This window comes from Crinia signifera, chromosome 3, assembly GCF_055691185.1.
Source record: "Crinia signifera chromosome 3, ASM5569118v1, whole genome shotgun sequence".
NCBI lineage: Eukaryota > Metazoa > Chordata > Amphibia > Anura > Myobatrachidae > Crinia > Crinia signifera.
The window spans coordinates 332,083,814-332,104,845 of NC_139219.1; the positions used below are offsets into that span (position 1 = coordinate 332,083,814).

The 21,032-nt window shown below is 49.0% G+C and overlaps 1 protein-coding gene across 3 annotated transcripts in view; it reads left to right on the top strand.

Moving 5' to 3' along the window:
• Nucleotides 1–1,617: 1,617 nt before the first annotated feature.
• SLC5A6 (solute carrier family 5 member 6) overlaps nucleotides 1,618–21,032 on the top strand; it is a 37,580-nt gene continuing 18,165 nt past the window's right edge. Inside the window, exons 1-2 of one of the 3 annotated variants that reach the window (XM_083178896.1) lie at nucleotides 1,618–1,929; nucleotides 19,887–20,424. In XM_083178896.1, coding sequence (XP_083035022.1) covers nucleotides 20,053–20,424 — 372 coding nt within the window. In that variant the 5' untranslated portion in view covers nucleotides 1,618–1,929; nucleotides 19,887–20,052. Of the gene's footprint in view, nucleotides 1,930–17,667; nucleotides 17,814–19,886; nucleotides 20,425–21,032 lie in introns of those variants that run through there. The other 2 variants (XM_083178898.1, XM_083178897.1) reach the window with 2 other exon arrangements.

Here is a 21,032-nt window from a genome sequence, read left to right on the forward strand (position 1 = left end):
TTTTGGTGCTTTTTACATTGAAATCAATGTAAAATTGGGTCTCAGGGACCATTTTACATTGATTCCAATGCAAAAATTGCGTCGATCGCATCGTATGCGATTTGCTTGGCATGCGATGCGATCGACGCGATTTTTGCGGCCGCGATCAATACAATCAAAATCGAAAACAAGTACCGAAAATTCATTACAGAGAAGGTGAGGGAGGTGACCAGGGGCGCGCTCTGCTGCATGAAATCCTGTGGAGCCAGCCCTGGGGAGCAGCAGAATTGAGGGGACAGAGTTGGAAGGACGGAGCTGCAGTGCCGGGGAACAGCAGAACCGGGAGGGACCCCTATTGACTCACCTCTCCACACCCAGTCACCTCACCCCCCCTCTCCCTCACCTGTCTTTGTCATCGCCACACCCCTCACCTCAGCCCCTTCTTGCCTCACCCCACGGGCAGTGGCGTAACTAAGTTTTGGGCGCCCCCCGCCGCCCCTCACCCCCAATCCCCCGCGGCCCCTCACCCCCAATCCCCTGCCGCCCATGCAAACCCCCCCCCCCCCCCAATCCCCTGCAGCCTTACCTATCGCGCTGGTCCCGGCGGCTCCGTTCTTCTTCTGCTGAGGACCACCACAAAATGTCCGCCCCCATACAGCAGACAGTTTCAGAGAACTGTGTGCTATATGGGGGCGGCCATTTTGTGGTGGTCTTAGCAGAACGGAGCCGCCGGGACCAGCGAGATAGGCAAGTCTGCGGGGGTTTGGGGGGGGGGGTGTAACTATAGCACCGCAGCCCCCGGCGCCCCCACATGCACAGCGCCCACCCCCCCCCCCCACTGTGGCGGGGGCTGCGGTGCTATAGTTACGCCGCTGCCCACGGGTATTTCCCAGCAGATGAGCGACGGGGCAGACGGCTTTCCACCATGGCATAGTGTGTATGCACTGAGCAAGTTTTAGCCCAGCGATTTTTCCCATCATCACTGTCCATACACGCCGGGCAAAATCGCTCAGTGTGTATGGACCTTCTCTCTCGTTCTCTCAAGCCTTCTCTCTCCCTGACCAGCCCTCTTTCTGGCTCCTCTTTTCCCCTGACACTCTCACTCCGCTCATTGGGGGGTAATTCTGGTTGATTCGCAGCCTTGCGAGTCCACCAAACCCCGCCCTGCGAATGGTGGTATGCCGGCCCACCATTCGCAAGGCGCATTCCTTAGCGCAGAGTGTGCTGACGACAGCCGAAATTGTGGAAGGTGCACATGCACAGAAATGACCCTGCGCATGTGCACACGCAAAACATCGAACGCCTTGCGAACGAAGGGGTGTGAGTGAACGGACCTGAATAAGGTTCACTTTTCCTTCGCCACAACCCCCCCCCTCCCCCAACCATTAAATCTGATGGGACTAAATAAAACAGTAGGAGCCCAATTTAAAAAAAAAAGGGATCACTGACCACCACAATTACCACATGGAGCACGTGACACGGCACACGTGAGCACACACCATCACAGACAGGGCTGTCATAGGCAGAAATCATTGCTGAGTGGGCGTGCGGCTGGCCGGTGCACGTGGGCGCAGCTCTCACGTGACCGTCACACTGTCATACATACTCGGTGCTCGCCCTCGGAGTATACAGGCGGCTCTCTGTGTGAGAGACCCCGCTGCCGCGCCATTCGCCGACGGCCCCGCCCCCTGTGTGGTGTGCTGCTGGCGGCGGAGCGCTGCCTATAGGCTGCCGGGAGCCCTGCCTGAGGCGCTGGAGGCTCACGCATGCGCAGACTGCTCCCTGGCGCGCTGCCATGCGACTAATAGTGTGTGTTGGCCGCGCTGGGCTGTGATTGGCTGGCGGAGTGACACATATCCCCGCCCCTCACGGTTTGTGCTCGGACGTCACTGAGCGAGGTACTGACTGTAGCTCGTCCTTGTGTGAGTGGAGCCGGAGGCAGCTGCGGAGGTGAGTGCGGGGCATGCTGGGAATTGTAGTGCTGCTGCCTTACTCTGTCTGTCTGTCTGCCTGCTGTAGGTGCATGTGACCGCCATGTGCTCTGCACCTTGCCCTCACGTGTGCTACTGTGCCATACCTGCTGCTGTACCCCTCATGTGCCATACCTGCTGCTGTGCCCCTCGTGTTATATGTGCCATACCTGGTGCTGTGCCTCTCGTGCTATATGTGCCATACCTGCTGCTGTGCCCCTCGTGCTATATGTGGCATTCACTTGTGCCCTTATATGTGCCATACCTGCTGCTGTGCCCCTCATGTGCCATACCTCTGCTGTGGTCCTCGTGCTATATGTGCCATACCTGCTGCTGTGCCCCTCAGGTGCCATACCTGCTGCTGTGCCCCTCAGGTGCCATACCTGCTGCTGTGCCCCTCAGGTGCCATACCTGCTGCTGTGCCCCTCAGGTGCCATACCTGCTGCTGTGCCCTTCGTGTGTTATATGTGCTTTGCATGTGTCGTGGCTGCTGCTACTATGCCCTTATGTGTTATGTGCCATACACGTGTGCCCTTATATGTGCCATACCTGCTACTGTGCCCCTCATGTTTTGTGTGCCCTAGCTGCTACTGTGCCCTCATGTTGTGTGTGTGTGCCCTCATGTTTTATTTGTGACTTACATGTGTTCTATGTGCCTTACACGTGTGCTAGGGTGCCCTCGTGTGTTATGTGTTTCATACATGTGTGCCGTACCCTACATATGTGCAGGACACGTGTAGAACACTATATTGTCTGCCTTTCTCAGGGCTGTGTTTGGCATGTTGTGTACACCTAGTAACACGGGTTACCTGAGTGCACTACGGGTGCCATAACTGTTCTCCTGATTACCTCACACATGTACTCGCAGTCCTTGGCATGAAGTGATGACAAACAGTGTGTCCTTCAGGAAGGTGACACATACTGTCCTATCCTCCTTATCTGTGTACAGATGTAGGGCCATAGTGTGTGTGTGTGTGTGTACACGTGGGGTGTATTCCATGTGAGGTACAGCTGCTGGATGTATCAGAGCCATCTTACTGTATGGGCTAAATGGGCAGCTGCCCAAGGGCCCCCCAATTCTAGGGGTCTTCAAGCTGGGGCAGATTAGGTTGTGGGCATCTGCCGCCTGAGCTTCTTGTGAGGCAGTATAGAAAGCTGCCTGGTCGCTCTGGTTGTAAATCGCACACAGTCAGGGCAGTCAGGCAGCATTCTCTATTGGCTGGGGCTATCCACCAATCAGAGTCCTGACAGCCAGTCACTGTATGGAAGCAAGTAGAGAGATGGCACAGGACCACAGGGCTGCTATGATTTTATTTTTTCCTGTCTGTGTGCTGGGGCCCCTAATGCATTGCTGTACCCGGTGCCTACAATGCTGTCTGGGGTGTATTGCTCATTAGTGTGTAGGCAATGGGTGTATTCATTTTGGTGTGCAACTGTGGGGTGTATTCCAGGTGTGTGTGTGTGAGCGCACAGGTGTGGTGTGAGCGGGTATAATGCTGCCACCTTCAGCGGCATCTTAAACCACGGTTATCGATCCGGTCCTAACACTTGCACCTGAATACCGCTTGCTGTGTATGTGTTGACAGGGCTACGGACACACCTCCTGACTGGTGTCCGCTGGTTACCCACTGGGCACTGATCAAAGACCAGGCCTCTGCAATGGTAGCTGGCGGTAGGTGGAGCTTGGCGACACTGGGCTCGTACCAGGACAGGCGGAGAACGGGACTACTGTTTTAGTATTCCAGTTGGTCGCAAGATGAAGCTGTCTTCTTGAGGGGAAAAATATGTTTATTCGCTCAAAAGTCTTAACCCCTTCCTGACGCAGCCTGTTTTTGCCTTCCTGACAGAGCCCTTTTTTTCAAATCTGACATGTATCACTTAAGTGGGGAACTTTTTTTTGCTTTTACTTATCCCAGTGATTTTGAGATTGTTTTCTCGTGACACATTGTACTTCAAGTTAGTGGTAAATTTGGGTCGATACAGTCTGTGTTTTTTTGTGAAAAAATCCAAAATGTCGTAAAAAAATGGAAAATTTAGCAATTTTCAAAATGTTAAATTTTCTGCTTGTGAGACAAATAATCATACCACTCAAAATAGTTAATAACTAACATAGACCATATGTCTACTTTATGTTTCCATCATTATTTCAACATCCTTTTAATTTTTTTGGACACTAGGAGGCTTAAAATATGAATAGCAAATTTTCAAGAAAATTTCAAACACTGATTTTTTTTTTTTTTAGGGACCAGTTCAGTTCTGATGTGACTTTGAGGGACTTGTATGTGAGACACCCCCATAAATGATGCCATTTCAAAAACTGCACCCCTCACAGTATTCAAAACAGCATTTTGGAAGTTTGTTAACCCTTTAGGTGTTTCACAGGAATTAAAACAAAGTGTAGGTGAAATTTCAAAATTTCATTTTTTTTGCAGATTTGCAATTTTAATACATTTTTCTAAGGAACACAGTAGATTTTACTAGAGAAATGTGACTAAAAATTGATTCCCCCAATTCTTTTGTTTTCATAAATATCCTATATGTGGCCCTAGTGTGCACGTTGACCAAACCACAGGCTTCATAATAGAAGGAGCACCTACTTGATTTTGGAGCCTCCTTTTTATGAGATTATTTTTTAGGCACCATGTAGGTTTCTAGGCACCATAAGATGCTAAAAGTTAGGAACCCCCCCACAAGTGACCCCATTTTGCAAACTACACCCCTCAGGGAATTAATCTAGGGGTATAGTGTACATTTCAAACCCCCAGGGGTTTCACCAATTTTGATACAACTGGGCTGTGCAAATGAAAAATTACATTTTTTACACAAAAATGCAGTTCTGGCTCCAAATTTTACATTTTCACAAGGAATGAAGGAGACAAAGCACCCCAAAATCTGTGCCCCAATTTCTCCCGAGTACGACAATGCCTCATGTGTGACCAAAAAATACCAGTTGGGTGCATGGCAGGACTCAGAAGGGAAGGAGTGATTTTTGGATTTTGCAGCTCAGATTCTGGTGGAATGAATGGTGGGTGCTATGTGGCATTAGCAAGACCCCCGAAGCACGGCGAAATGATGAACCTAATAATCCATAGATGTGTGGTATATTTTAAAACACTCCTTTATACATAGGCCGGGTTTGTCGGGGCAAGTTTCACAGTGGAAAATAGTATCCTTTCTTATTCCCTTTTTATTGCAAACTTTGCACCTTTTTTGTGTCCTGCCCTTTCTTGCAGTGGAGGGGATTTCGTTAGGAAAATGCTGCCCTGGTACAATACGGGGGCCAGTACTAGAAGTACTGGGGCCCTCTGCCTGCTGGTTCCCAAATATTAGGCCCTTTATGACTTCCTCTTGAAAGTGCATAAATGTCCCCCTCTGGCTGGTAGAATGGAATAGCACGTAAGCGTTATACAGTGCCATCTGGATGATATACACGGCCAGCTTCTTGTACCAGATTTTTGTTTTCCGCAGGGGACTGTACGGCTTCAGTACCTGATCTGAAAGATCCACTCCGCCCATGTACTTATTGTAATCTAGGATACAATTAGGTTTTGAGGTGTGGGTACTGGTACCTCGTACAGGGATGGAGGTGGTACTGTCTCCATGAATTGTTGTCAGTATAAGGACATCCCTCTTGTCCTTATATTTGACCAACAACATATTTTCGGTGCATATTCCCCTGCTTTCACCCCTTCTCAGTACTTGGGCAATGTGCGTTTTTGGGAGGCCTCTTTGGTTCTTGCGCACAGTACCGCAAGCTGCTGTACCTCTTGAACCAAGGGCCTTAAACAGGGGGATGCTGGTGTAAAAGTTATCCACATAGAGGTGATAACCTTTATCCAGGAAGGGGTGCACTAAATCCCAGACAATTTTTCCACTAACACCTACGAGGGAGGGGGGGCATTCTGGCGGTTCAATTCTTGAATCCTTCCCTTCATATACCCTAAACCTGTGGGTGTACCCTGAGGTGCTTTCACACAGTTTATACATTTTTATGCCATACCTTGCCCTCTTACTGGGAAGGTACTGGCGGAATTTAACCCTTCCTTTAAAATGTATAAGGGACTCGTCGATACAAATACATTTTTCAGGGATGTACATCTCTGCAAATTTGGCACTGAAATGATCAATGACCGGCCTGACTTTGAATAGCCGGTCAAAGGTGGGATCATCTCTGGGTGGGCACTGTGCATTATCGGTGTAATGTAAAAATTTAAGGATTGTCTCAAAACGAGTCCGAGTCATGGCCATACGGTAAAGTGGGGTGCTGTACAGAACATCTGTACTCCAATATTGCCTAATTTCTGGCTTTTTTACTATGCCCATATGTAACACCAGACCCCAAAACGTCATCATCTCTACTGCATCTACAGGGGTCCACCTAGCAAATGATGACGTGGGGTTTTGAGCAATAAACTGCTGGGCATATAAATTACTTTGGTCCACCATTAAATTTATAAAATCATCAGAGAAAAATAATTTGAAAAAGTCAATTTCTCTGAGACCTGTTGAATCAAATTGGATTCCTGGGATGGCCAAAAACTCAGGAACCTGGGGCTCAAAATTGTCTGGTGGTGGGGTCCATACGGGATCAATCATTTGGGGGGGGGGGGTCTCAGCTGCTCTATGGGGGCGTCTTTGAGGGGGTCCCTCATCACTAGAGGAGGAAGAGGAGCTTAAGACGAATCCTTCAAATTCCCCGCTTGCATCACTGGCTGTGTCAGAGTCAGAGGCAAGCATGGCATATGCCTCCTCCGCTGAATACATTCTTCTGGATGACTGGGATGACATTTGGGATGCCATTTTTATGTTTCTGTAAGTGTAATGTTTCAACACGTGTATAGTGTTGGGGGGTACAAACTTTATTTCAACACGGGGGGTATGTAGTGTGTATGTAGTGCAGAAAAAAAAATACTTTATACAGGAATTTGATCCCAATAAAAAAAAAAGGTCCTGCGCCAAAAATTGAGCACAGATGTTGGTCAGTAACGTCCGTCACTGAACAGCGCTCAAAGGCAAAAGGTGTAAAAACAATTTAAAAAAAAAAAATACCACAGCACTCTCCAAAAAAAAAACAATTTAAAAAACTGCAGAAAAAAAATATCAACCCTGTGCCAAAAATGCTGTTCAGTGATGTACGTCACTGATCAGCGGCCACAGGACACCCACAAAAGCACCCACAAAAGCAACATGGGTGTAAAAACAAAACCCCACTGCAATCCCCCCCCCCCCCAAAAAAAAAAAACTGCAGATCAGTGATGCGACACTGATTAGCAGTGAGGGGCAGCAGGCAGACAACTGTGGGTGCAACCTGACAGGGTATATATAAAAAAAAAAAACCTGGACCCCCAAAAAGCTGCTGATCAGTTAATTAATTTAAACTGATCAGCACAAAAGGGGGGGCAGCAGTCAGTTGCACAGGCAGCACAACCTTTGGTGCAACTGACAGGTGTGTATATATATATATATATATATATATATATATATATATATATATATATATATATATATATATATATATATATATATATATATATATATATATATATATATATATATATATATATATAAAAAAAAAAACCAAAAAGTTGCTGATCAGCACAGATATACTGATCAGCACAAAAGGGGTGCAGCAGACACAAAATATAGCACTCTCTATCACTCTCTGTCACTATCTCTCACGATCTGTGACTCTATGACACTGCAGCAGCAGGACACAGGAAGTCACAAGATCCAGGAAGCATCCAACTGCTGGCAGCACGCTACCAGCGGTGATCAGGTAAGTATCAGGCAAGGTTCAGGTATGTATATCACGACAGAATGGCCGGTGACCGCTCTGCACGCAATTCCAGACCGGAATGGCGTCTGCAGCGCAGTCACCGTTAGTTTAAATGGCGCGCCTTGGCTATGATTGGTCCGTCGGACCGACGGACCAATCACAGCCTTGGGGGCAGGTGGGGTGAGGTGTCGTCGTCACCGATGACCCCCTCATGCCCCTTGACACCTGTGTTACCGAGCGTCTGATTCGCCGGTAACACAGGAAAACGCTGCGAATGGCTGTTCACATTGAACAGCCAATCACAGCGATCGCCGACCCCTTTCACACCAGAAAATGCATGGACCCACCGGGGATACGGCCCAGGGATCATGCCGGGTTGGCCCCTTTCACACCAGAAAAGTCCCTGCATTTCTGGTGTGGGCAGGACTCAGGAGTGGGATGGCGGAGGAGGCGGCAGACAGTAATCACCTCGGGTTGCCGGTCCTTGGTGCAGGCCGGGGATCTGCACAGGCGGTGGGCGTAGATGACGCAGCTCTCCGGCTGCAGTGAGGGCGCCACAGAGCTGTGTCATCTACATCCGCCACCTGTCCGGTCATCTCCGCCTGTGTGGATCCCCAGCATGACCGCACGCAGGACCAGCAACCTGGGTGAGTACCCCTACCCCTTTCACACTGGCCAGGACCCCGGGCTGAACCCAGGAACAACCCTGCTCCATAGCAGGGTTGAAATCCCAGGAAATTTTGCCAGCATTTTGGTCCGGGAACCTTTCGCACCAGCGCTTGTCGCAGGTTGCTCAGGGCCCAACCGGGGAAACTAGGCTGGTGTGAAAGGGGTATTGGTCACAATCAGGTGCCAGGTTGTCTGGGCTGTGGGACGTTCTCCCACCTAAACACACTTCCAGGAACCTGTCAGAGGACCCAGCCCACTATTTCTAGCCTGGGCTCGAGCTCCAGAGATTGGCTTCCCAGATCCCGTGTATTCCGTGTGTGTGTGTGGCTGTACAGGTGATTGGGGTGTATTCCGTGTGTGGTTGTACAGGTGATTGGGGTGTATTCCGCGTGTGTGTGGCTGTACAGGTGATTGGGGTGTATTCCGCGTGTGCGTGGCTGGACAGGTGATTGGGGTGTATTCCGCGTGTGCGTGGCTGGACAGGTGATTGGGGTGTATTCCGCGTGTGCGTGGCTGGACAGGTGATTGGGGTGTATTCCGCGTGTACGTGGCTGGACAGGTGATTGGGGTGTATTCCGCGTGTGCGTGGCTGGACAGGTGATTGGGGTGTATTCCGCGTGTGCGTGGCTGGACAGGTGATTGGGGTGTATTCCGCGTGTGCATGGCTGGACAGGTGATTGGGGTATATGAGTGTACAGGTGTATTCCAAAACAAAGTAAAACAGGTGAGTAACTGCGCTATAGACCAGGTGTAACTACAATAAGTAAACATTTAACAAAACGTCAATGAAAACACCATCTGAGAAATTGGTAACGTTGTGCAAATAGCAATACAGTCACCCGTCTTGTCCTGAGTCCGCTTATGTACCACCAATGTGTCCGTTCCTATAAGGTCCCGGATTTCTTAAACCTCAGATAGTGTTTTATTAAATGTTTACTTATTGTAGTAATACCTGGTCTATAGCACCGTTACTTTCCTGTTTATATTGGTTTTGTATGTAGTGGGAGTGACACCGCTCCTAGCAGCCATGTTACAGGCTGTTTGAAAAATGACAGTTACGGGCTGTTTGGTATTTTACCTCTCTCCGCTCTATCACTTGTACGTGGCTGAGTACATCTGGCATCCTGTCATTGGCCTGAACAATGCTGCCTGCAGGCCGGTGTGAAGCCCCCCTACACGTTCCGCTGTGTAAGGGGGTTCCCACCTATAGCTGAGTATCGGGGGGGGGGTGTCACCTCTGGGGACACTGATTAATATCTGCTGACTTGGACGCAGCACACCACATGACCGCATCCTCTGCAGACCGTCTGCCTTCCCTGATTGGGGCGTGTATCCTGTGAGCCTGGTACATGGGCTCCCACATCTATGACTCTTTTCATAGAAATATTTTAATGTGTTTTGTGCAAAATCCAATTAACTTGTCATTTACCCTGTAATCCTCCCCGAGAGGCTTACCGCGTCACCTGACCACATTTTATAATGTCCTGGACCCTATGTAATTCCTCGTCTGCTGCCAATTCTATGGCTGTGCCCAGGGTGACCATCTATCTGGTGAGTATCAGGCTGTGGGTAGAAGTTCCCCTGGGGGTGAGGGTTTTACCCTCCTGGTGTGCTGCTGCAGACTACTATTGTTGTATGGGGATACATAATGCCCTAATAAACATTTAGCACAGGCTGTATGCATCCAGCCAGGGTCTGTGAATGTTCCTCTGGCTGATCAGGAGCAGCATAGTCTGACCGCTGATGTCAAGCTCTCCATATTGGTGCAGTGGCAACCCCTTCATTTACATCAGAACCGTGCCGGTTAAGAGCAGAATCCAAAGGGTAGGTTTACTAAACCAAGAAGTGGCGGTTACCCCTAGCAACCAGAACCTAGCTATCCTGTTGCAGTCTAGAAAATGACAGATTGCTTGCTGTGGGCTGCGCCACTACCGCTCCTGTATTTGTGTAAGCTTTAGTAAATCTTCCTCTTTCACCCTTGCGGGGATAAGGCTGTGGTCCTCCTGCATGTATGGGCTGTTGTAGTTGTGGGGATAAGGCTGTGGTCCTCCTGCATGTATGGGCTGTTGTATTTGTGTGGATTCGCGGGGATAAGGCTGTGGTCCTCCTGCATGTATGGGGTGTTGTAGTTGTGTGGATTCGTGGGGATAAGGCTGTGGTCCTCCTGCATGTATGGGCTGTTGTAGTTGTGTGGATTCGCGGGGATGAGGCTGTGGTCCTCCTGCATGTATGGGCTGTTGTATTTGTGTGGATTCGCGGGGATAAGGCTGTGGTCCTCCTGCATGTATGGGCTGTTGTAGTTGTGTGGATTCGCGGGGATAAGGCTGTGGTCCTCCTGCATGTATGGGCTGTTGTATTTGTGTGGATTCGCGGGGATAAGGCTGTGGTCCTCCTGCATGTATGTGCTATTGTAGTTGTGTGGATTCGCGGGGATAAGGCTGTGGTCCTCCTGCATGTATGGGCTGTTGTAGTTGTGTGGATTTGCGGGGATAAGGCTGTGGTCCTCCTGCATGTATGGGCTGTTGTAGTTGTGTGGATTTGCGGGGATAAGGCTGTGGTCCTCCTGCATGTATGTGCTGTTGTAATTGTGTGGATTCGCGGGGATAAGGCTGTGGTCCTCCTATTGTAGTTGTGTGGATTCTGAGCAGAAAGTCCCGTAGATGATTCATTAACAAAACGCGTTTCGCAGCTTTTCATAGGATAAATTGAAGAACTTCTTTAATTTCAAATCCTTCCTTTTTTTTTAATTTATTTTTATTTTATGTATTTTAAAATATTTGCAGCCAATGTCGGCTCTGAGATTATGGTGGGTATTCAATGTGTGTAGCCCTCATTGGAAAATATCAGCTCACCTCTATGCAATGCCGCTTCTGACTTTCTGCATTGTCTGAAACGGACGCTGGATTGTTTTTTATCCGCATTGTAGGAGATTGGTGCTGGATTATCAAACTGCTGCAGTTTTTGACAATACACCTGTATTCCGACTGTCAGAATATTGAATTGACGTTGAATTGGACGATATTCGAACTGTCGAAATTGTTCCGACAGTCAGAATCCACATTGAATTTATAACTGATATTGTGAGCTTAAAAGTGCATTTTATGGTCAATACACTCTGGGCGACTATGCCCAGCGTGTATGGACAGCATTGATCTCTATCATCGCTGGGGGGAAAGACACTCGGTGCATACACACTGAGCAGCTTTCCCCCTGCCCGGCACCATCAGCAGTGGGGGGGGGGGTGAATGGCTTTGCATTGCGCAGCGCTATGCAAAGCCCTGCTCAAAGCCGCTCATCTGCTGGTATTACCAGCAGATGAACTGCTTTCCCGGCGATGTTGTGGGAGCGCGCAGCAGCTCAAAGTCGCCCGGTGTGTATGGGCCTTTAGTCTGTACTCACTGGTCATATATTCTAACATTACGGAACGGAGTATTTTGTCTGATGATCCATAAAGTATGCCGCCTCTTGCTTGCGTTTGATCATGTTTGCATACGAGCACCTGGGTGCTCTCTATGAGGAGGAGGAGGAGGAGGAGGGCCAACCCTTTTTGGATTGAGATGAAATGTTGCTCAAGGAAAAAACACCTTTCCCACAGGGCAGATCCCTGTTTCGGATCCCACCAAACTGCAGATTCGCCGGATGCAGCAATTTATTTTCGTCTGTCCAGCTGTCTAGTTTGGGCAAGAATGTGCCTAATTCAGACCCGATTGCGGCTGAACGAATTTGCACAGCGGCCGATTATACACTGCGCAGGCATCTGGGCTGCAGTGTGCATGCGCCATGCCGGATAGCAAAGGAATCCTGCTGCTTTTTTTTTTTTTTTCTTTGGTGGACATTCGCAAGGTGATGACAGGAAGTCGGCGTCTGGGGGTGGTCACGGCCGGTGAGTGGGAGCGCTGAGTAGAATGCAGGCGTGCCCAAGTGGTTTAGGGGAGGGGTGTGATGATCAGGCTGAGTAAGTCTCTGGATACGCTGAGCCTGCGATGACTGAGGCCCAGTAGGAAATCATTAAATGGTGCCCTATTCGCACACCTGTGATGTCTTCGCTAGCCATACACCACGGTTTGTGGATTTGGGTAATATGGTCCACTCTGTGACATCGACATAGATTAGGGTCAACCTCTAAAGGTTGATCGACATGTGACCTGCAGTAGACATTGTGAGCCTGCAACTTTACTGACCAGTCTCCGGTATAAACCCAGGTGGTGCCCCGGTCATACTCTGTATTTTAAAAACAGTCTTAGGTGTGTCGACACCAAAAGGTCAACATGCAAAAGGTGCACTAGGTTGCAGTCAGTTTACCTACAGTCAAAATATCAATGGTGGTTTCTATTTTCATTCATTATGCCGACATGGTGAAAATTCCCACCATTACAATGTCGACATGTCAAAGTTTTTTTAATGATTTTTTTTTTTTTTTTAAACCGACTTTTTTCAATTGGAGTTAGATTGTAATAGCATGCCCAAATCATTGCGGGCGGACTCGGTACGCTTTTATGCGGGGTCCATGTTGACTTATGTCGCCATAGACACAAAAACTTCAATTATAAAAAATGTCGACCATTTTGAACTTGTCTGCTTTTTTTTTTTTTTGCCCGCCGGTCAGTGGTGGTTGGTGTTTTGAGTGTAGGTAAATCATACTGAACCCAGATCCACATGCGTTTTTTTACACAGGGTTTTTCGTTGTGTGTCGGCACCTGCCAATAAAGATCCCCAATTAGTGTAGCGCATGGCGAGCATACTTCAGGCCAGGCGCCTCGCTGCGCTCAGTGCGCTTACCGTTCCCATTCAGATGCCAAGTGCTTGGTAAAGCATTCCAAGAAAAATGTGAAAAATTCATGTCAGCCATTTTGTGTTCACAGCCTTTTGTGTTGATGTAATCCATGTGGCATTACATTGTCATTCTGTCACGTATGGCATTGTCGGTAGAATTGCTCCTGTTTCCTGACCTCTTGCATTAGTCCACCGATGGGGACTTCTGGGGACCCACCCATACAGAGAGGTAGCCCCCGATGTGTGTGCAGACACGTGTAGCCCCATGTATGTAAGGTGAGGACAGTATTCCGACAATCCCCATTGTATTCGCTGCTCCCCGGCACACGAGGCTGTAAATCCCCCATGTCCCCACTGCGCTCTGTTATAAACATTCCAGCTCCCAGTCCTTTATTGATCTGACACTAATCTTGTTAATGAGTATGGAGGGGATATAAGCCGCACATTGCCTCCCATATAACCATTACCCACTGTGCCTGTAATCATTACCCCAGGCACTGGCTGCTTGTGGCCTTTCACACAGATCAGGATATAAGTCCGTTGGGTTCATCCTTGTTTTCTGTCCGGGTAGAGCCATGTTTTCATACTTTCCCCATAGCCGCGAGAAGGCCGGAGCTGGCTGCACTCATAGATTTTATATCTCCTCAGCATTAATATAGAACACATCTAAGAATCAGTATAAACCATGAGAACTGATAGAAAACTATTGTATTGCTGCAGTGACGGTATCCGGACTGATCATAGACTGACTCATGATAGACAGTCATATGGCCGACAGTCAAAAGGTTGTCGGGGTCTAAAGGTCGACATGGAAAAGGTAGACATGCAGGGGTTTTTTTTTACAAAATTTTATACCAGGAGACTCCCTGATATAGCAGCAATCTCCCTCTCTCCCTCATTAGTCTAGCAATCTCCCTCATGTCACCTAGCCCACATTACACTGTTACATCATAGTTGCCTCCCCTCCTGCATTCTGCAGGAGACTCCCTGATATAGCAGCAATCTCCCTCTCTCCCTCATTAGTCTAGCAATCTCCCTCATGTCACCTAGCCCACATCACTGTTACATCATAGTTACCCCCCCTCCTGCATTCAGCAGGAGACTCCATGACATAGCAGCAATCTCCCTCTCTCCCTCATTAGTCTAGCAATCTCCCTCATGTCACCAAGCCCACATTACACTGTTACATCATAGTTACCCCCCCATTCTGCAGGCGACTCCCTGACATAGCAGCAATCTCCTTTCCTCCCTCATTAGTCTAGCAATCTCCCTCATGTCGCCTAGCCCACATTACACTGTTACATCATAGTTACCCCCCCTCCTGCATTCAGCAGGAGACTCCCTGACATAGCAGGAGACTCCCTGACATAGCAGCAATCTCCCTCTCTCCCTCATTAGTCTAGCAATCTCCCTCATGTCACCTAGCCCACATTACACTGTTACATCATAGTTACCCCCCCTCCTGCATTATGCAGGCGACTCCCTGACATAGCAGCAATCTCCCTCTCTCCCTCATTAGTCTAGCAATCTCCCTCATGTCACCTAGCCCACATTACACTGTTACATCATAGTTACCTCCCCTCCTGCATTCTGCAGGAGACTCCCTGACATAGCAGCAATCTCCCTCTCTCCCTCATTAGTCTAGCAATCTCCCTCATGTCACCTAGCCCACGTTACACTGTTACATCATAGTTACCTCCCCTCCTGCATCCTGCAGGAGACTCCCTGACATAGCAGCAATCTCCCTCTCTCCCCCATTAGTCTAGCAATCTCCCTCATGTCACCTAGCCCACATTTCACTGTTACATCATAGTTACCTCCCCTCCTGCATTCTGCAGGAGACTGTCTGACGTAGCAGCAATCTCCCTCTCTCCCTGACATAGCAGCAATCTCATGTCACCTAGCCCACATTACACTGTTACATTTTTTGGGATAAAAGGAATGAGAGATAGATACATTTACATTGAATCATCAGCGCCATTTCCCAGCACTTTACCAAGTATAGTAGCTCTTACTGACTGCTTTGGGCTCATCTACATTTGGATAGAAGTCATTTTAGAAGATTCCTCTCAGATATAGCAGTACACATCCACGCTTCTAGGGGCCACATTCACAATCTCTTCATATATGGGCCTAGACACACCCTTTGGGTGGAGCATGACATGCCCCCTCAATGGGGCGCTGTGCAAAATTTTACTACCAACTATAATCTCCCTGAAACTAGATTTCAAATGTAGGCAAGTATGATGTCAATATAGACACCCTAAAAACATTAAAGACCCTGTCGACCATATGATAGTCTATCATGAGTCAGTCTATGATTTATACCATAACCATCAATGAGATTCTAACGAAGGCCCTTATTCTGGTTCACTCTCCGAGGCAAATTCCTTCTCAAATGGACAAAACCCTGCTGCACTGCAGGGGGCAGATGTAACATGTGCAGAGAGAGTTAGATTTGGGTGGGGTTTTTCTTCAAAGTGAGATCTATATTGCAGTGTACAAATAAAGCAGTCAGTATTTACCCTGCACAGAAACAAAATAACTCGCCCAAATCTAATTCTCTCTGCACATGTTACATCTGCCCCACCTGCAGTGCACATGACTTTGTCCATTTGAGAAGGAATTTGCCTCTGAGAGTGAACCAGAATAAGGGCCTTTGTTAGGACCTTATTGCTATCCCTATCCAAGGTGCAGCAATACTGATTCAATAGTTTTCTATCAATTCTACATGGTTTATAATGTTTCTTAAATGTGTTGTATATTAATGCTGATGAAATTCTATAGACAATCCAATTGTTCTGTTTGAATGTATCAGACTTGACAGTTTAGCGCCACTTTCTTTTCCTTTGTTCTCCTGCCACTATTAGTTCTTGTTACTTTAGTTTGCGAGCAGTTACAATGTGTTGCAATAATCCTGTATGACTGATTGTGGAGTAAGATCCTGCATTCATACGCCTGTTCCCCTTCACACCTGTCTCACCTCACCGCCTATCGGACCCTCTGCAGTTCGGCTTGTTTCCCAGCACTCACTATGGTGGACAACTGATGCAAGCTCTCTAATCCTCCCTGGCTCCGGTACCTGATTCCCAGCCTCTGTATTGCTGTGTGACTCCTGTAGCCCACCAAGTATTGTTTGCTGCCCATTCCGCAGTGCTTGCCCTCTCTGTCTGTAATTCCAGCTGGCTTATCACCGGGGTTATCGCCATCTATAACGCTGCAACATACAATGAGATTCCATAAATTAGTCTTCATAAATGATTACCGGTAGCTATAGCAGGCATTCCCAACCACGGTCCTCAAGGCACACCAACAGTGCAGGTATTAGTGATATCCAGGCATCCTCACAGATGGTTTAATCACAATCCCTCAGGTACTAATTAAGTCACCTGTGCTCAAGCCTGGATATCATTAAAACCTGCGCTGTTGGTGTGTCGTGAGGACCGTGGTTGGGAATGCCTGAGCTATAGGCATAGTGTTCATTCTAGCACCCGCAACCTTTCAAAATCCCTGCAGTTCATCTTCCCTACCTGGGGTGTCGCTGTGTACTGTGGTGTTAGGCATAGAAACATGGGGGGGGGGGATTCATCTGTGTTTTAAAAGATTCTTGGGAGAGCAATTCTGTTCTGGCTTCCGGACCGCCTCTACAGCCATACTGGCCTACCTGACCCTCTACATGTGGGAGAAAATGCTCTGTCTCTGGACTTCCCTGGTAATATGATTGCCATCACCTGTGGTGAAACACCTTTACCTAGCTCCCCACAGGTGCTGGCAATCCTACATTACCAGGGAAGTCCAGAGACAGAGCATTTTCTCCCGCATGTAGAGGGTCAGGTAGGCAAGTATGTCCACAGCACAGTGCCTCGCCATCGCCCCACCGGCCCATATGCATGTTTTTTGGAATGCAAGCTCAGAATCAGGGCTCGCATATTGCGAAAAATCACTGAACCGCAAACCCCACCAAATCTACCTCTCTCTGCACATGTTACATCTGCCCCACCTGCAGTGCCGCACGGTTTTGGCCATTTAAGTAGGAGTTTGCTTTCGCGAGTGAACCAGAATCGGGCCCAGTGGTACACCAGACATGTGGATGGACACTGTTAAGCTGGCCATAAACTAGGCAACTTATATATTGTATGCTAGCCTAGCCGGCCTGCCTGCGATCTGACGGATCTCTCCTGCTTGCGATGCGACTCGGGACCACGCATCCGATTGGACCTGCTGCCAAATACATGCGATTTGGATGCTCTTTATGCGAATGATCACCGCAGTCACATGACCCGAGTGTATGGGCATCTTCCCAGGTGACACACATGGACAACACAATGCGTACACACAGCCGTCCCTGCACGCCACACTCCTGAGGACACTAGTTGGTCCATGAGCTCATATAAATAACATGCGCAAGGTCGACATGTGAAAAAGGTTGACATGAGTATTTGATATATACACCCTTTATCTCTCTCTCGAACATCCATGCACAGTGTGCTGAGCGCAGTAGCACCTGGCCCAAAACATATACGATGTAGATCTATTCCAGTGGACTGCAGAACACTAACTTTGCTCCAGTGTCGGCATTGACACCAAAGAACCCCCATGATGCCGACGGCGCTGGCCGCAATTCTCCACCACCAGCTGCAGTCTCTGTGAGTATGGGTGAGATCCCTGCACTGGCTGCTGCCGGACCTTTCCCCCATATCGTGTAATAGACTGTTCTCCGTGACCTTTGTAGTGCTTGGCTGGCAGCCTCTAATTACCATTCATCTGTGGGGAAGTGTTACTGAGAGCCGCAGTGTTTATAGGTCACGTATCTCCTCCAGCACCGCTTACATGGCTGCCATGCTCAGAGGCCGGGGGTCCTGCACATGCTGTAGGGAGCTATAATCCCTATCATAACTAAATCCCCCCCACCCCTGGTGTTAATCCAAACTGAGCTGCGAGTCTGATTCCCCCCCTCCTCATGCATCCAGCGTATCGCACCAGGGGAGTCGGGAATCTGTGATATCGCTGGGAATTAGCATTTAATAAGCCCCTTCCGCTCTCTGTAGCTGGTTCCAGGCTGCAGCTGCCGCTTCCCACAGATAGAGATTTGGACTCGTCACCACCTCCGCAATCAGCAGCTATTGTGTCTTCCCGGTAACCCGGCCTTACATACGTACAGGCTGCTGAGTCAGTCCACAGGCCCTCTGGTTATATTGTGGGACTCTGGTTGCTGTGTGTTACGCCAGAAATCCGCCAACAGGCGTCACAATCTCGACTGTTCAACTGCCCGACCAACAGGGGCCATTCTCCCGTGTGGGGGTCCATAGATAGAGAATAGTGGTGAACACAGCGGGCATGGTGATATTATTCCCCCAACTGGTAAGAAGATCTGTTCCCAACAGTTATGGTTCTGGGGTAATGATTGCGTTGGTTATGGTATAATACATCTACAGTCGAAGGTCAACTATTGGTCGTACGAGCCACAATTCATGTGTTTTTGGTGTATGTCGACATGGAAACTGTTTAAACATGGTGCACTATTATATTCTCTATACCCACATGGATGGCAGAGTATAAACAAGTTTATACAAATACAGATACTAGTGTAACCTGCGCCAGTGTTGGGGAGAGCCAACCTGAATATAATGGTCTTTATAGCCAAATAATTGGCACTAGAGGTGGGTATACTGTAAGGTGGGATTCCATGCCTGCCCTGCAGATAGGGGACTACTTGCTGTATGTAGCAGAACTATAGCTCAGTGGTAGCCAACTCCAGTCCATGGGAGCTACCAACAGGTTTCACAGAATCACCAGTGATGTAATTAGCTCCACCTGTGGATCTGTTCAAATGTCAGTCAGTAATGAGTGCACCTGTGCAGCAGCTAGGCTGTCTGGGACATGGGACCTGTTGGTAGCTCTCGGACTGGCGTTGGCTACCCCCTGCTATAGAGAAACGTCGCCCTAATCGGTAACTGGGTCTTATATTATGCGGAGAACTGGGTCTTATATTATCCGGCGGCGGCTTTCTGCCGACTCATTAATGGCGCAGTGTCTCCCCTGGAGTTTCTAGATAAACGCTGCAATAGTCACTTCGTATGACTATATTCATGTGTGGTCATTGCAAAAATTCATGTCAACCTTTTCATGTGTCGCCAATTGCCCTGTCAGCGTTTTGCATGTGTCGATCTATGATCCGGATACCGTGATCATTCCCTCACTGGGTGACCTGTACTGTAACCCTTGTATGCACCGAGCGCTGGCTGTGTGACTGGTGCTGTACGGTCACTGATGTACAGTAATATATACAGGGTGTAGATACTGTGGAAGACGTCTCCTTGTCACTGGTAAACCATCGGTAACGTTGTTATTTCTGAGTATCGAAAGTTGTTTGTTCCAGTACGTTCAGTGCGTGCGCCTAGTACGAGAGAGAGATAAAGTACTGGTGCTAGCAGCTGATTGGCTGGCCTTTTTGGCATTAATAAGCCACATTACCCGGGTGAAGCCTATCCAGCAACATGGAGGCTGAACAGACCACAGTGACCCATAGCTGCCTATTGGGATATCCATGGCATTAGCACTGTACCCTCTCTGGCAAACCCTTGTCACCCTGGCACCAGTGTACCCTCATGCTGGACTTCAGCCCCACTTCGTTTAATGTCCCTGCTAACTCCAGGGTAAAGCATTAACCTTATTACAGTCTTTCTGGTTAAATACTGACTGCCTCCTGTCCTTTACAGCTCTCTGTGCCGGGATAAGCCACCCGCTGTGTGCCAGAGCCTCCATGGAGCCGTGCCTGTGTAGCGCTGTCCGGCCAGGTGGCCTCTAGAAACGTCCTGCGAGTGTGGGATTCGGCAGTGAGAATGAGGGGGCGATAGCCTGGATACATCCCACAGACGCTGAGGAATGGAGGATTCTGGGTGCTGCAGCACCCCTGCGGCCCCAACAATGAGGTTCTCTACGGTGGACTACGTCATCTTCGCGCTGCTGCTGGTCCTGTCCTCGGCTATTGGCCTGTACTACGCTCTGAGTGGTGGGAGACAACGGACAACCCAGGAGTTCCTGCTAGCCAACCGCAGCATGGGGTTCCTACCCGTAGCCCTCTCCCTGCTGGCTACCTTCCAGTCAGCCGTGGCCATCCTCGGGGTGCCGTCGGAGATGTACCGCTTTGGTACGGAATACTGGTTCCTGGGCTGCTCGTACATCATTGGGCTGCTGATACCCGCTTACGTCTTCATTCCCATCTTCTACCGCCTCCGACTCACCAGCACCTACGAGGTAAGTGAGCACTGATGCTGTATTACTATTCTCGCCCAGTCAGAGTACAGAAATAAGCAAAACCAATACAGATGATTTACAGTATTAGAGGACAAGTACAGGGCAAATAAACCTGCGTCTGCACATGACCCCGACATAAGTAGCGGGGTGGCAGAAAGCCAGGGAGTAGAAGATGTATGGTAGAATGACAAGAGGGCAGAGGGTCCTAAATTACGTTCTAAAGGCGAGGGTCAGACAGACGGGTGACACAGGTGGGGTAGACCGTGAGTACAAAACCGAGGGTTAGGATGAGAGTTGGCTGGTTTGGCTTTCTGGCAGTCTTCATTGATGCCAGGGCGGTGGAGAACTGGACATTAAAATCCTTTCCCATATGTAGATTTCCTAGCAATGTCTGCGGCATGAGGGGTTGCTGCCCGGGGGAATCACAGGAGGGGTTGCTGCCCGGGGGAATCACAGGAGGGGTTGCTGCCCGGGGGAATCACAGGAGGGGTTGCTGCCCGGGGGAATCTCAGGAGGGGTTGCTGCCCGGGGGAATCACAGGAGGGGTTGCTGCCCGGGGGAATCACAGGAGGGGTTGCTGCCCGGGGGAATCACAGGAGGGGTTGCTG